The sequence below is a fragment of the Nyctibius grandis genome, chromosome 18 (assembly GCF_013368605.1).
Source record: "Nyctibius grandis isolate bNycGra1 chromosome 18, bNycGra1.pri, whole genome shotgun sequence".
NCBI classification, from domain to species: Eukaryota; Metazoa; Chordata; class Aves; order Nyctibiiformes; family Nyctibiidae; genus Nyctibius; species Nyctibius grandis.
In genome coordinates, this window is record NC_090675.1 from 2145002 (window position 1) to 2159669 (window position 14668).

The 14668-nt window shown below is 47.2% G+C and overlaps 1 protein-coding gene across 1 annotated transcript; it reads left to right on the forward strand.

Moving 5' to 3' along the window:
- The first annotated feature begins 1421 nt into the window (after positions 1-1421).
- GUSB (glucuronidase beta) lies at positions 1422-12998 on the forward strand. Its single transcript, XM_068415499.1, has 12 exons — positions 1422-1661; positions 3403-3591; positions 4048-4229; positions 4749-4891; positions 5387-5574; positions 6519-6671; positions 7519-7697; positions 8085-8231; positions 9390-9474; positions 11046-11222; positions 11877-12012; positions 12780-12998. Exons 1-12 carry the CDS (start codon positions 1422-1424, stop codon positions 12935-12937), a joined length of 1977 nt encoding a protein of 658 aa, XP_068271600.1. The 3' UTR covers positions 12938-12998.
- The last annotated feature ends 1670 nt before the right edge of the window (positions 12999-14668 follow it).

Genomic DNA, 14668 nt, shown 5'->3' on the forward strand with positions numbered 1-14668 from the left:
CAGGTGCTGGAACTTGCATAGCCTTAGGCAGGTCTTGGCCAGCAGGTCAACCCGCAGGTCATCCAAGCCCATCAGCTTTACACTAAAAATGGTCCCAGATCCAGCTCTTTCCTCTGTGTGACACATGCCTTCATTTGCCTCTAAGCTTTTAAAAAAATCCTTGGCATTGCAGTGCTGTTGCCTCTTACAAAAATAATTTACCATCTTCCCTTCTGTCCTTACAGAAGTAAAATCAGAACAACGACCAGGAAAAATCTTACTTAAGGAATGAAGTTCCAGGAAGCTCCCGAGTCCCCAGCTGCTTACTGCCATGTTTCTCTGGTTTAGTACATTCGTCTCACCTTCCAGCTAAGTTAGCTGTGGCAGGGAAACCAATTATGTACTCTTAACTCAGGTGGAAAGGTGACAGCAACAGGCAACATCAACAGACTCAGAAGAAGGGATTATCTCCTCCCCAGCTCACAGTTATTTTCTTTCCTCACATAAGCTTTCTCCCTGTTTGTATTTTCTCATTCCTGGTCAGTACCTTCACACGCCTCAGCTGACTAGCCTTTCGCTTGTTCCCAGCCGCCACTGCTCAGCATCTTCAGGGTCAGTGCTGAGTAATGTGGAGCCCTGCTGATTGAAAAAAGAAGATGGTTTTAGCAGATGATCTGCTAAAACATCTCAATCTCTTGCCTAAATGAATAGCTCATAATCACTGGTACTCCCCATTGGACCCTCCACCTTTCTGACATTCTCATGTGTCACCAAGCCTGTCATCGATCTGCAATAAACTGAGCTGTTGCTTCTATAATTGAATCAGATACAGCATGACTGCTAGGTGCTTATTGTGCATGGAGGTACGTGTTCTCATCCAGGAAACAAACGCAGGCTACAAATAAGTGTACTGTAAAATGAAAATCCACCCGAGAGCATTTCCTTCCTTCCTTCCTTGCCTCCGAAATACTTGTCTTTGTCCCGCTTTAGTCCTAATGAAGTTCTGAGGAACGTGGTCTGAATAGGAAATGTTACCATACTTCACAGAGGAGTCTAGAGGTGGTTTTCTAATGCAGACATCATCCTCCTGCCTGTCCCGGAGATGCCATCTGGTCATCAGCGCTCTTTGCCGTTTCCAATAACTTCTTGCCCTCCTGCTTCAACAAGCGACTCTGAAAATAAAAATAAATAAAAGTAAGTCAGCGAGTAAATGAATAAACAAAAGAAAACCACCCCCACCCCGCTCAGAAATCCAGCAGCCCTGGACACAGCCCAACCCCTGCAAGTGTTTTTGCGCCAGGCTCCCGCTGGCGTTGGCTGGAGGCACCTACAGCTCCCGGCGACAGCGCCCGGCCCCTCCCGGGGCTCCGCCGTGCCGGGGGGGACCCGCCGGACCCGCCCCCGCCGGTACCTCCCCCGGCCGGGCACTGCCCACACCCAAGATGGCGGCGGGCGCGGCCGGCGGGGTGGGCCGCGGCACGGCGGGGGGCTGCCGCCTGCTGCTGCTGCTGCTGCTGGCGCTGGGCCGGGCGGCGGCCCCGCCGGGCGGCATGCTGTACCCCCGGGACACCCCCTCCCGGGAGCGGAAGGAGCTCGGCGGCCTCTGGAGCTTCCGCGCCGACTTCTCGCCGGGCAGGGACGCCGGCTTCGTGCAGCGCTGGTACCGGCAGCCGCTCCGGCAGGTACCGCGGGGCCGGGCGCGGGGCGCGGGCAGGGCTGCCCCTTCCCCGGGCAGGGGGGTGCTCTCCTCCCCGGAGGGTCCCCCTGCAAAGCGGGCTTCCTTCCGCCCCCGGGAGCGCCGTTCCCCCCTCCGTGCCGCTCCAGGCTCGCGGGGCGGCTGCTCTTTGCCCCCCGCCCTGCGCTGAGTGCCGTATCGCTATGCAGAGGGTGCTCTTCAGGCGCTTGCTAATTAACGCCCGTCTCTAATTATCCCGCTTCTGCTCGGAAGCCAGAAAGCGTTTGAATGAACTACCGCCACCTTTAGCTGTCCTAGAAATCCCCGTGCTGCACAAGCAGCGCTGGCCTTGCACAACACTCACCTATCGTCAGCAGCGCGGAATAAACAAACCCGTGCCTGGCCAGGGCGCTCCTGAACTGCTTATTCCGAAGTAGCCAAGTGCAGGTAAACAAGTTCTAGCGTAACTGAAATCCACGATGAAATTAACACCAGTACCGAAAAGAAAGAAGGTACGTATTTTATGCAGAGAATGTATGGGGCCTTCCTCATTTCTATTTTAGCCCTTTGGGTATTTTTTTTTGGCCAAATTGCGGAAGGAGAGAAGAGCTGAAAGACACGATGCGGACAGAAGTTTTGTGAAAAGAGACAGCCAGAGGAGAGGAACCCTGGACTATGTCCCCCAAAGGGGACATAGATACGTACGCTCAACCTACTTTAGACATCAGAGAATCTCCTTGAAGGAGACACACCTTATGGCCATCCCAGTCAAAGGTTATCCTGTATCAGACACTAGAAAATCCACTTCACCACCCAAGGATTTTCCTGCTAGGATTTTCTGATGTCTAATAAAGACATGGAGTTTCTCTGCAGTGCCGGTGCAGTTCAGTGCTGAGTCAGGCGTGCACATGATGCTCACCCCTGGGTGACCAGACCCTCCTCGTTCTGCTCTCCGTGGAAAGGCTTCCCTTGGAAAGGGGAACTGCTCCAGCATCGCTCGTTTATGCAACATCACGAGTGCAGCAGGTGCTAAAAATGAACAGCTGTATTTTGCAATAGCATCCCGTTACCTCGGTGTTAGATGAGTTACAACACTGCCTGCCTACAATCCTTACGTTAAAAATAAGCAAGTGAATTGACTCTGTTGTAATCCGAAGGGATCTACGTTGCTTTCAGGGAGTGAGAAAGGCTGCACTCATCCCAGACAATCTCCACGGACCTTCCCTGGGGGTTCTGGCCCAAAACATCCCCAACTCTTGCCACCCTTCTACTACAGCTCTTAGCCTGACAAGCAGCACCCTGCGCCAGTGAACTGACAGCTCACCACCAGCATTGCACACCGAACAGCTAGAGCTGTGCAGGAGGAACTACAGTTTGTGGGAAGTCCCAAGCTGAAACAACAACGTGGGCATTTATTTTTTTCCCCCCTCACTTCTCTGATTCCACAATACCAGAGCCATTAATAAAAGCATTTCCTATCATAAATCAGGAGGGGAAAAAGATATGAGCAGCTTCTCCTGTAGGAACAGGCAGGCTCCTGGGCCTGGTACCAAGTAGGACTTTACAGGATCTGTGACAGACCACACCAGTTTCTAAACAGGTTTTCCCAAGTATTTCCACTTGGCAAAGGGATTGTAAGGCTGTCAGTGGAAGGGGACACCTCCACCAGTACAGGCTGGACAGCCAAGACAGTAAAATTTCTTTTTTTAAATTACCTGTTCCCTCCCTTTCTGTGCAATCCCCGCCAGACCGGTCCTGTGATCGACATGCCAGTGCCTGCCAGCTTCAATGATATCACTCAAGACCCCAACCTGGAGAACTACATCGGCTGGGTTTGGTATGAGAAAGAGGTGCTGCTTCCTCTCCGCTGGCTTCAGGACGACCTCAACACCAGAGTGGTGCTCCGTTTCGGTAGCGCCCATTACTACTCCATTGTGGTACGTTGCACACAAAATCGTCCATGTGTTTCCAAAATTATGCTGCACTAAAATCTGTCTCATGGCTTGTTCAGCAAACACATCTCTGCCTAGGTTTTATATCAGTTTGCTGTTTCTTAACTCTTGGGTGTTTTCCGCCAGCCAAGAACTTTGCCATGTTTCCCCCAGTTCTCTCTTCTCTGATCCTCCAATATCAGGACCAGTAACTAAACAATTTCCTTGCTACAGGATCTGCCCAAAACCGTATCTCTCAGTGACACTTGCCTGTACATGACCCAGACCTAGCTCCCAGCAAAGGAAGGGCTGCCAGATTGAGCCCTCAAAGAGCAAGAGCCCAGAATGAGGTTCAGTGTTACTGGGAATCCCAACTGCCCTTTGCTGGGCTCCTTCCCGTGTCCCTGCTGTGCTTCCCACAAACCCCCTGCCTTTTGGACTCACCGGTGTCTTCTCCTGCAGTGGGTCAATGGAGTGCAAGTTGTGGAGCACGAAGGAGGGCACCTCCCTTTTGAAGCAGATATAAGCAGCATCATCCGGGGCAGTCCAGGGATCCCCTGCCGCATCACTGTCGCGCTCAACAACACTCTGACACCCCATACTCTGCCTCCGGGGTCAATTCAGTACATGAATGACAAAACGAGGTGAGTTGCTGAAGTGCTGTACTGCTGAGCATATCCCAGGGATGAGAGGAGGGGAATTCATTCAGCTGCTGGTTCATAAGACCTTCCAAACAACTTAGAAAAGACTGGGTTGTATTTATGCTGAAATTAATCCATTGAGTAGAGAGGAGTTTAAGCTTTGGTGTTATGAGGAATCTGCACTGAGTTACTGCCTCTGGTTTATACACAGGGAACTGAGATTAAGTGATTTGCCAAATTGAATTAAAGGCAGATTTGACAAGCTTGAATTCAGCTGGGAACTGCAAGTACCAGCTATCCTGAAGGATCAAACCTGGTCAGTGTGTGAGGTGTTTGTTAACCAGTAGTCCCCTTCAGTGCAGCAACACTACTGAAAGACAGATCCATCCTGCTGTAAAGACTATTTTACCAGCTAGCATCTATTTTTACGTGATTATTTTACATTGCTAGCATCCATATGCTGCCTTCAGTTCTTGTGTAATGAAACATAATGTAGCTATTTCTCCTGTCTTGCTCACTCAGGTATCCCAAGAACTATTTTGTACAGAACATCAGGTTTGATTTCTTCAATTATGCTGGAATCCATCGCCCGGTTGTGCTTTACACCACTCCTTCTGTCTACATAGATGATATTACTGTGACAACTACTTCATCAGAGAGCATTGGTAGGTTCAGAACAATGACAGCAGCTACCTCAGGCTCCAAATGGAGATGACAAGGGCAGCAGAGAAAATACCCTGCAAAAGTCCAATTGAATTTGTTTCGTAGTGGCTTTTTCTTGCACCTGAGCTTGTCTATTGCACAGCTCAGCAGCTGCAAGAATATGGTAAGGAGTTCAGAAGCAATAATTAAAGAAGTGTTTGCAAGAGACTGCTGTTAAAGGGAAAGGATGATCTGGTGTTTCTCAAAGTAGAATTTCTCAGTAGGGGCAGTATTTCTGCCACTTAAAGCAAGGTTATCTCTAAGTAACAGAGTTGTGTGATAGACAAATCTTGCTGGAAAGTTCTGGATCTCAAGACAGACAGGTAATGCTTCTTACATTCAATTCATGCCACTCTTCTTATTCTAAATCTCCCTCATTTTAAAACCCTCCAACATTTGATGCATGCTTTTTTCCTGTCATGGCAGCCTCTGATTATCTTTTGTTTCCTTTGAACCAGCAATGGTGCAATATCAGGTATCGGTTGTTGGCAGCACAGTTTATTCCTTGTCCCTGAGTTTACGTGACCAAGAAGGGAAAGTGGTTGCTACAGGCGATGGGCCAGCTGGAGAGCTAAAAGTCCTGAACCCAAATCTTTGGTGGCCTTATCTGATGCATGAGAACCCTGGATACTGCTACTCCTTAGAGGTAACAGTGACGTTTCTTCCTTTCTGTGTGCGTTTCCTCTGACTAACAGGGTTAAGGAACTGCCATATGGCCCATCTTCCATACTAATATTCTCCCACAGATCCTGTTCACATGACCAGAGTGGCATTGCTAATTACACAGTAATCAAATCAAGCTTTGCCAGCTTCCTGGATGCTGGACTAAAAGGTCTGTCAGTGAGAAGAGTGGCATGCCTGGAGTGCATGCATGCACCCTGAGATGCTTGCCTTTCACATTTAGGGCCCAATCCCTCTTTTACAAAAGGACCATTGGAAACAATATAGGGGAGGACATACCATGAAAGCTGAGAGTAGAGTCTCCGAGGAGCAGGCTGATAACCTCTTCCACATGCTTTGCCGTGCAATGAGCTTTCTTCCCGCTCCACAAGACAAGTTCAGCTTCAATAGCATGAGCCTGGAAGACTCTGACTTAAGGATGAGTAGTGATGTTTCGATGTGGAAATTAGGGCAGATGAGCTGCTGTGAGTTTCCAGAGGCTCAGGTTTGTATCTGTTGTGAGCAGATGACATTTCAGTCATTGCTTGGTATCAAGGTGCAGGGCAGAAGGGGTGTACTGCCGTCTTGCTTGGGAGGATGAAATGGCCCAGATGAGTAAGGGAAAAAGAAACTGAAGCTCTTAGGGTGAACAAGCCCCAAAGGGGCCATCCAGGGTTCATTCTTCATCCTTCAGCTTCCCTAGCTAGGATTTCTGTTTTCTGTTTAGTCAGACCTTGCTCCTTCCCTGAGGAGGTACATGGGGATCACAAGAATCAGCTGAAGCACTGGTGAGGAGCAGGCAGTGTGCCGAGGCAGGGCTGGGAAATAGACAGGCAGACAGGATAGCCCTTACACACACAGAGGGGAGGGAGGACAGGGCATCCTTGCGAAGCCCAGCACGTCACTTTCGTCTCGCCTTTGGAAATCCAGGTGAAAATGCAGGCGCAGGCGAACGGAGCGTTGCTGGAGGACATGTACACACTCCCAGTCGGCATCCGCACCGTCCACGTCACCAGCACACAGTTCCTCATCAACGGCAAGCCCTTCTACTTCCACGGCGTCAACAAGCACGAAGACGCGGACGTAAGTGTGCGGCGCCCATGGTGGGGGCACCTAATGGCGCCTCACTTTGTGCCGCTGAGGCAGTGCCTGCTCTTGCCTCCCCTTTCCACCCAAAGGGGCCGTTTCCTCACACCCTTTTCCCAGGCTGGGAGCTGCCAGGGGGACCGGGGTGAATTTTTTGCCAGCATTAAGGGGATGCTCAGTCCTGCCATAGCCGCAACATCCTGCTCCAGCAGGGGGATTGGACTAGATGATCTTTCGAGGTCCCTTCCAATCCCTGACATTCTGTGATCCCTCTCAGGGTGCGTGGCCAAGCCTGGGGTGTGCTGGCAGAGGAGCTAAACAACCTCCCGGCCGTGGCTTCCACTCAGAAATCGCTCGCTGTTTCCCCACCCCGGGAAATGCCGGGGACAAAGTCTGAGCCGCCCCGTCCCCGCCGAGCCGCTCACCTCAGGGCAGCGTGGGCTCTCCTCGGCGGCGGGCACAGAGCCCCGCCGGGCCGGGGTCCTCCTTCAGCGCCATCCTCCCTGGCCCGCCTCATGGAGGACACCTGTGGGAGGGAGGGAGAGGGCGGCCCCGGGCAGGGCAGGGCAGGGCAGCTCCCCGAAATGTCAGGCAGCAGCTGTGCCGGCAGCTTGGCTGCAACCGCCATCCCTGCTGCTTCCCCAGACACCCAGGGGCTGAGGGTGCATGTGGTGGTGCCCCTCAGAAAGGCAAACGCTGCGCGGAGAGGTGGTGCAGTCAGCTAGAAATGGCGCCTGGGGCTGGAAACGCCCTGGGAGCGAGCAGGGAAGCGGTGGTGCCCAGTTAACACGAGGAGAAGCCCCGGGCCCGGCAGCGTGACAGGGTGATGTCTCTCTCCCGCCAGATCCGTGGCAAAGGCCTTGACTGGCCCCTGGTCGTGAAGGACTTCAACCTGCTGCGCTGGCTGGGGGCGAACTCTTTCCGCACCAGCCACTACCCCTACGCTGAGGAGATCATGGACCTGTGTGATGCCTACGGCATCGTGGTGATCGACGAGTGCCCGGGAGTGGGGATTAAAATGTCGTAAGCAATCGCTCAAAGGACCCTTACGCTCCTTTCTCTGTTCATCCCTGCCGCAGTGTCCCCCTCCTGTCCTGCAGGGCCCATTGTCCTGATAATGGAAGTACTTTGCTCTATTTAGAAATCAGCCCGTTGCGCCACATGTTCCTAGTGAGGTTGGGCAACCGGAGGGCATTTTGCCACATGGCCATCGCGTCATTTGGTCTGGCTCAATTAACGAGCCCAAACCACGGCCCTGAACTGTGCAGCAGGCTTTGGGGAAAACAGGCAGAAGCCACATTCAGTGTCAAGGCTTATGCACCCCAGAGGTTTGAGTTTTCACAGGGAAAGGTAAAGGGAATTGATTTTATACTCTCACCTCACCAGGTCTCACTTCCTTTTGTCTTTAAGGGAGAGCTTTGGGAACAAGTCCTTGCAGCATCATCTTGTTGTGATGGAGGAGCTGATCCGCAGGGATAAGAACAGGCCGTCAGTTGTGATGTGGTCAGTAGCCAATGAGCCGGCGTCGGAGCTGCCCCCAGCAAGTTACTACTTTAAGTAAGTGCATGTGGTTGTACACAGAGCTGAGGCTTGAATCTTGGCAGATGATGCATCTCTTCTTCCTTTGGGATGGCACAGAGAAGTATTAAAGAGAGGGCAAGCATTTTTTGGGGGAAGTCTGAAACAGTACCCACAGATGCAAACTAAAAGTGTAACTGCTGCGTGTGTTGAACCGATGCTCAGAACCGCACAACAGTCTCAACCTGTTGTTTCTGAACCAGTAAGGCTCTGCAAAATTACCAGGAGTCCATTTCGTCTGAGCATCTCTTCTTGAGCTAATGGCCAAGCAAAAGCAGACCATTGTGATCAATGGAAGCCAAGTGTTAAATTCTCAAAGTCTGAGAATTACATCAAAGTTGTAAAACACTTGGCCTTCAGTTCTGAAGACAAGGTTCTTCAGGTTAGTGCTAGTTCTTTGTTCTGCAAGGGATAGTGACACTCCACTTGAAGGCCACTGCTTCGAGTCCCTACAGACCCCTAGGTTTTATTTTTGAAGAGATTTAAGCTTTGGAGAGCCAAGAGTCATCCCTGTAATGGGGTAGCACTCTGTCCCTAGTAGCTGTAGGTGCATTAAGAGGTAACTGAAGTTTCATTCTTCAGAATGATCCACCACCCTCCTGCAATGTCGAGGTAGCAGCAGAACTTGACCCTGCCATTCTCTGTCTTATCTCCCTCATTCAGGGTTTCCTCAAAAGCAGCCAGCCTGTGACTGCTCTGCCTGCTGTGGTGTAGGGGTAGGGCCTCATGCTTTCACAGGAACACATCACAAGAGTTGTTCAGAAACTTCCCGTTACCTTTCTTACATTTTAGTCTTCAAACTCCCTGTCCCTTCTCCAACTTCCAAGCTGCTGGCACTGACAGACAAATTAACATGCCATTTTTATACTTCCACTGTTTTTTTTTTTTCACTTTGTGACAAATAAAGGTCTCTTTGCCATGTTATTTATACTCCTACAGAACTGGCTAGGATTGCAGGCCCTTTATAGCAGATGATCACTAAGTATCCTGCAGTATTTAAATAAAAATTCTCTGCCTGCTAAATCAAAAGCAGCTCCAAATGTTTGAGGGGGGTCGTGAAAGGACAGAGAGCTTGGGGAAATAGGGCTGTGCTTCTCCATGCTGTTGTTGAACTCTTGCTTTACTGTTTGCAAACAGGACAGTGATAGCTCACACTAAAGCTCTGGATCCCTCCAGACCAGTAACCTTTGTGACAGATGCTAATTACGCTCTTGATCGTGGTGTAAGTTTACTTTATTTTCTAGCTTTTTTTTTTTTAATTTCATACATTAAACTTCATCCTCTTGTCAGTTGTTTTACAGTCCTTTCTTCCCACCTCCCCAAGTGTACTGGAGATATTTAACAGGGAGAGACAGAAGAAAACTTACATTTTTGTTTCTAGTACAAAGCACCTTACCTCTAGTTGTAGTCCAGCTGGAAAAAAAAAATAGCTGTAAAGAGAGAACAGTTCTTTGTCTGGGTGAAGTATGCAGGATCAGCTCCCTGGATTCCATTAACATTGTCACGCTTTGCTATTCCCTTGATTGCGTTTACTGATGCTCAGGCTTTTCACTTGTAATTAAACCAAAGCTTAAACCTCTTTAAAATGCTAACAGCCCTTGTGGAAGTCTAAAGGAAGGAAACTTTGCTTTAATCCTGTTTTAAACTGCTCTAGATCTTCTTTGGCAGATGTCTGTTCATGTTCAATAATCTAAAAGCTCTTCCAGCTTCATGATTAAAGTCCTAGAGCTGTATAAATAGCTAATTGGATGTCTGTGCCTTAAGCTGGCCATAGCATGAACCAAGTATCTTTAACATACATAAATTTGTTTCTGGGGTAGCTCCTATGTCATTTTCAATTTTTCAAGAGGGCTTTATAATACTTGTCACTCCTGTACAATAAACACTTCTAGCAGGTGAGTTTGTAGGTACATGAGACTACCACCTGTCCCCGCTACAGGTTACACTTTGTTTCTTTCAAGCTGTCCTACAATTAGCAGGAACAGCCTTCTGTAACTGAGAGGTCTGTTCTTCCCCACCCCAGGAAAATACAGCTGGTGGCCTTAGTTTTGAAGGAGCCCAGCAGGGATCTGCTCTTGGATATGGGTGTTACATCAGGCCCGCACACAGACTCTTGACATCCCATCCCCACGACCCATGTTCCGACTCGCTTGGGGAGACACGGGAACACAAAACCAAAGAACAGATCTCATACACTGATGTGATATTAGAACTTTTTTTTTCCTTTTATTACAAAACATGTTAAGAGAACATTGAACAAGTTACATACAACATCACTTTATCTTTAGTGGGCTTTGTGCCCTTTTATCATACTGTCCATGTGGTAGAAATGGCATATAACTTGCAGAATGCTTAGTCTTAGTATTGCACCACTGATGTGCAAACGTAGTTGCTGGTCAAAATATTTGACCACTAACTCGATAATCACATTTCAATACTCAAAAGTACATCTAAATGTACCAGCAAGCCAGAGACATCCTGGAAACCCAAAAATTTCTAACAAACCCGAGGATGAAACAGGTTGATCTTGTCTAACTCTTTGCTGTGACTTCCTAAGTCTGTAAGAAAAATGCCACATTAATACACTATTAGCTTGTTAAATTTATCTTGCTTTTTTTTTTCCTGGGGAAGATGTCCTGTTGGGAGGCCCCGAGTGATGGGGGAAAAGACTTTATTCTACATGTAATAAAACTGGATTCCATGAAATGAACCAAAAGGAGGATTTAGTTTTATGAGTGAAGGTTGTCTACTTTGAGCTCTGTGACAAAACACTCTCACCTTGTTTTTTTGTAGGCTCCTTACGTGGATGTAATTTGCGTAAATAGCTACTTCTCCTGGTATCACGACCCAGGCCACCTGGAAGTTATTCCACTACAACTCACAACACAGTTTGAGAACTGGTATAAAACCTACCAAAAACCCATTATCCAGAGTGAATATGGAGCAGACTCTGTTTCTGGACTTCACAGTGTAAGTGTTCTAGATGCCCTAGATGGTAAAAAGCACTGCTGCTCTTACAGAGTCAGGAAAACTTAATTAGAAGAGATGGATACCACTGAGCCCAACTCCTTAGTTTTGAGATGCATTAGTGTGTGAATGGCCAAAAGGCTGCTGGGATTGTAATCCTGCTCCACTGAAGTAAATGGGCTTTGCCACTAACAAAGGTTAGATTCTACCTAAAGATAAGCTTCTCGCTTTGAGTAAAAGCACCGAGCACTCTGAAATCTGTACTTTGGCATTTGTAGAAAATGCTTAATCAGAAGATATGACACTGGAGAGTGGACATTCATTTCCCGATGCTATCCTGCACAGAAGGGGGCAGCACCCCTACACCTATCAGCATAAAGCACCATTACCAAGCAAAACCATGGACTCACACCCCCCACTCCACCCCAGTATATCTCCATTGTATTTGTATTTTACGTGCTTTTCCCCTTGTCATTTCAGTAGCTGCTCATTGTCACTAAATAGCTATTGTTAATGCAGCAGCAATGAAAAGACCAAGCAATTGTAAAGCTTGTCTTCAGGAAGCAGGTCCCCAGTCAATAGGAAGTTAACATATGGAGCCTTTGCTGCGATTAACTGTCACGTTCATTCAAGGCAACCTCTTTTTCCTGGCTGTAGGATCCGCCTCTTATGTTCAGCGAGGAGTATCAGAAAGCTATGCTAAGAGAGTACCATTCTGTTTTTGACAAAAAGAGGAAAGAGTACGTGATTGGGGAGCTCATATGGAATTTTGCTGATTTCATGACTAATCAAGGTAAGCTTGTATTTATATTCTAAACAACTCTCCATCCTCCCTGCAAGTTTAAAACAGTTTATGATATGCAAAGACTACAGTGCTGTGGGGTAGGACAAAAGGGCTCTCTCCTTACCCAAGAGCATAGCTGGTTTCTGTGACAACATCCAGTGACCAGAGCCAAGAGGGAAGGTCCTGCCTGCAATTAATGCATCCTCTCTCCCTCCAGCTTGAGCTCCTAGATGTCCCACCTGCAAAGATGCTACCCAGAACATAAGACAATGCACTAGGGCAGAATGCAAGGGAAGCTTGTGAGCAGACCCAGATTACTTTATTTCTTGGCCATCCTCAATTCAGAGCTTCAGTTAGCTATTAGGGATCTGTCTCACTTGATATTTCATCTACAACTGCCCTTAGTAACAGAGCACCTTAAATCATGTATTATTAAATCAGGTTAGGTGGAAGAGACCTATACACTGTCTTCTACACATAGGTACAATGGGGTACTTGGCAGATGTAATTTGTGTCATCTTGGCAAGGTTCATTGATGTAACTGAGCAATGTAACTGCAGTTCAGTCTATTTACAACTGGTAAGTTGATGACAGTTAATTCAGGTATTCCCATTAACTTGATCAGTATTCTGTTTACAGCAGATGTTCCTCAAATTTTTCATCATCAAATTTCAAGGTAGAACTAATGGCAGAAGGAACATCTGCTGTATCCCCTACTGTGAACTGTTAGGATGTAAAATCATTTTATACATACTTGCTTTATAACTTCTCTACAGGGACCACACGTGTTTTGGGGAACAAGAAAGGAATATTTACCCGCCAACGACAGCCCAAATCAGCTGCATTTGTTCTTAGAGAAAGATACTGGAAGATTGCAAATGAATCAAACTGTCTTCCTCCTATAACAAAATCACATACCCTCTTTCTACAATGAAATCAAAAGGCTGGGTACTATGCTGAACTTGTTCATTAAATTTCTGTTTAAATAATATTTATGCCTGACTCAAGTCTTGCAAGTCTAATGCAATTTCTAGTCCACCTGAAGTAGTTACTATGATACAAAGCAGATGAGAAACACTAGTTTCCTATGCTTAGCCACATCTGTAGGCTTCCTGTTTCCAGGTAGTAAAATGAATATTCAGGGTTTCACGGAGCTGAAGTTAGAGATCCTGACTGAGGTATCTGTTTATGGCAAAAAAATAAAAATATTACATGATACAAATCAATGCTGAAGACTTAAAAAATCCAAGTTACTCTAAATGAACATCACATCCCTCCAATGCAAATGAGGTTTGCCAGTTATACTCCCCTAACAGTCACACTACTCAGATCACAGCAAATTGTCCACAGGCTTACGGAAGAGCACAGTTTATATCGCTTCTCTTGCTGGACAGAACGTACGTGGCTGGCCAAGAAATTCTGAGAGTTCACAGCATTCAGGAAGGGTATGAACCACCACGTCTGAGGATACCCAACATACTCCAGTACAGTATGGAATTCATACTACAGCAGCAAGGTGGAATATGTTCGATAGGTAGGTACTACGTTAACTGAACTTTGTTTAAAACTACTTATTTTAGTCACAGCACCAGAACTGCTGCATTTAGGTGCAGTTTTGCCTTCCAGCATGGAAGGGCTTCCTTCATATTAAATTGTCACTATGCACTACAGTAATAATATTCTAGAGGGTAAATTTGTTTTAAGCTTTTTTGATACTGGCCTGAAGCATTCTGGGGTAGGGTGATGTGTAAATTAATGTCCACATGCTACTTTAGACAGTAATGTAGTAATGTCCCTTTCAGGCCGCACGCCAGTCTGAGGACTCTACAGGCCAGGCTTTAGACTGTCAGAGATTATGCCAATGCTCACAGAGGAGCTCAGAACACTTACTCTGCAAACTTCTTATTGCAATATCCCAGGGCTGTCCCAAGAGCAGCGTCACCCGTAGAAGAACCACAGAATTGGAGGCTGCCCACAGAATTCTGGAAGTTGGCACAATTACATAGTTTCATTATTCCGATTCAGGGATACCATGTGAAACTGTTGCTAAGACTACTTGTTCTGCAACTGGCTCTTCTGCTAGTACCTCAAGAAAGTGACCAAAACATCTGTCAATATAAAGAAAATATTTGGTCTTATGTTGCCTGGTGGCCAGATTCTCTTTCCTTTAGATGTGATACATTAGAAACCAACATCACCTTCCACACTGCCACATGCAGGATAGGACATATATGTTTCCTGCAGACTTCAAAACAATTTTTCTTGAGTTTTTAAGGGAAAAGAAGAATCAGCATTCCTTATGGTTATACCATGTCAGGTGTACAGATTTTCTATATAACTAAAACCCCTGAATATAAAAGTCTATCCACAGTAAAAAGACACTTGCATAAACGTACCATGGTATAAGAGTGAGTACCATATTTAAGCCCACTACCCGTGTTTGAAAGTAATTTCAACTTCTCAATCTCTAGACATTTTTTTTTAAACCATTTTCTTCCCCATGTCAACAGACATGACATACCAACAGCTGCCACATCGAAATACAGATAAAGATTTGACATTGGTAACGCATTACAAACCAGGGCTCAGACCCCTACGATAACACACAGGGGCTGTGGGTGCAGAAGAGAAAGTTATTACTTTCATTCAATCCAACAAAACGAGG

Coding starts and splice junctions, on each gene's coding strand:
- GUSB (XM_068415499.1), top strand. CDS start 1,422: ATGGCGGCGGGCGCGGCCGGCGGGGTGGGCCGCGGCACGGCGGGGGGC. Junction 5,575..6,518: donor GATACTGCTACTCCTTAGAG/GTAACAGTGACG, acceptor TTGGAAATCCAG/GTGAAAATGCAGGCGCAGGC. Junction 12,013..12,779: donor TGATTTCATGACTAATCAAG/GTAAGCTTGTAT, acceptor ACTTCTCTACAG/GGACCACACGTGTTTTGGGG.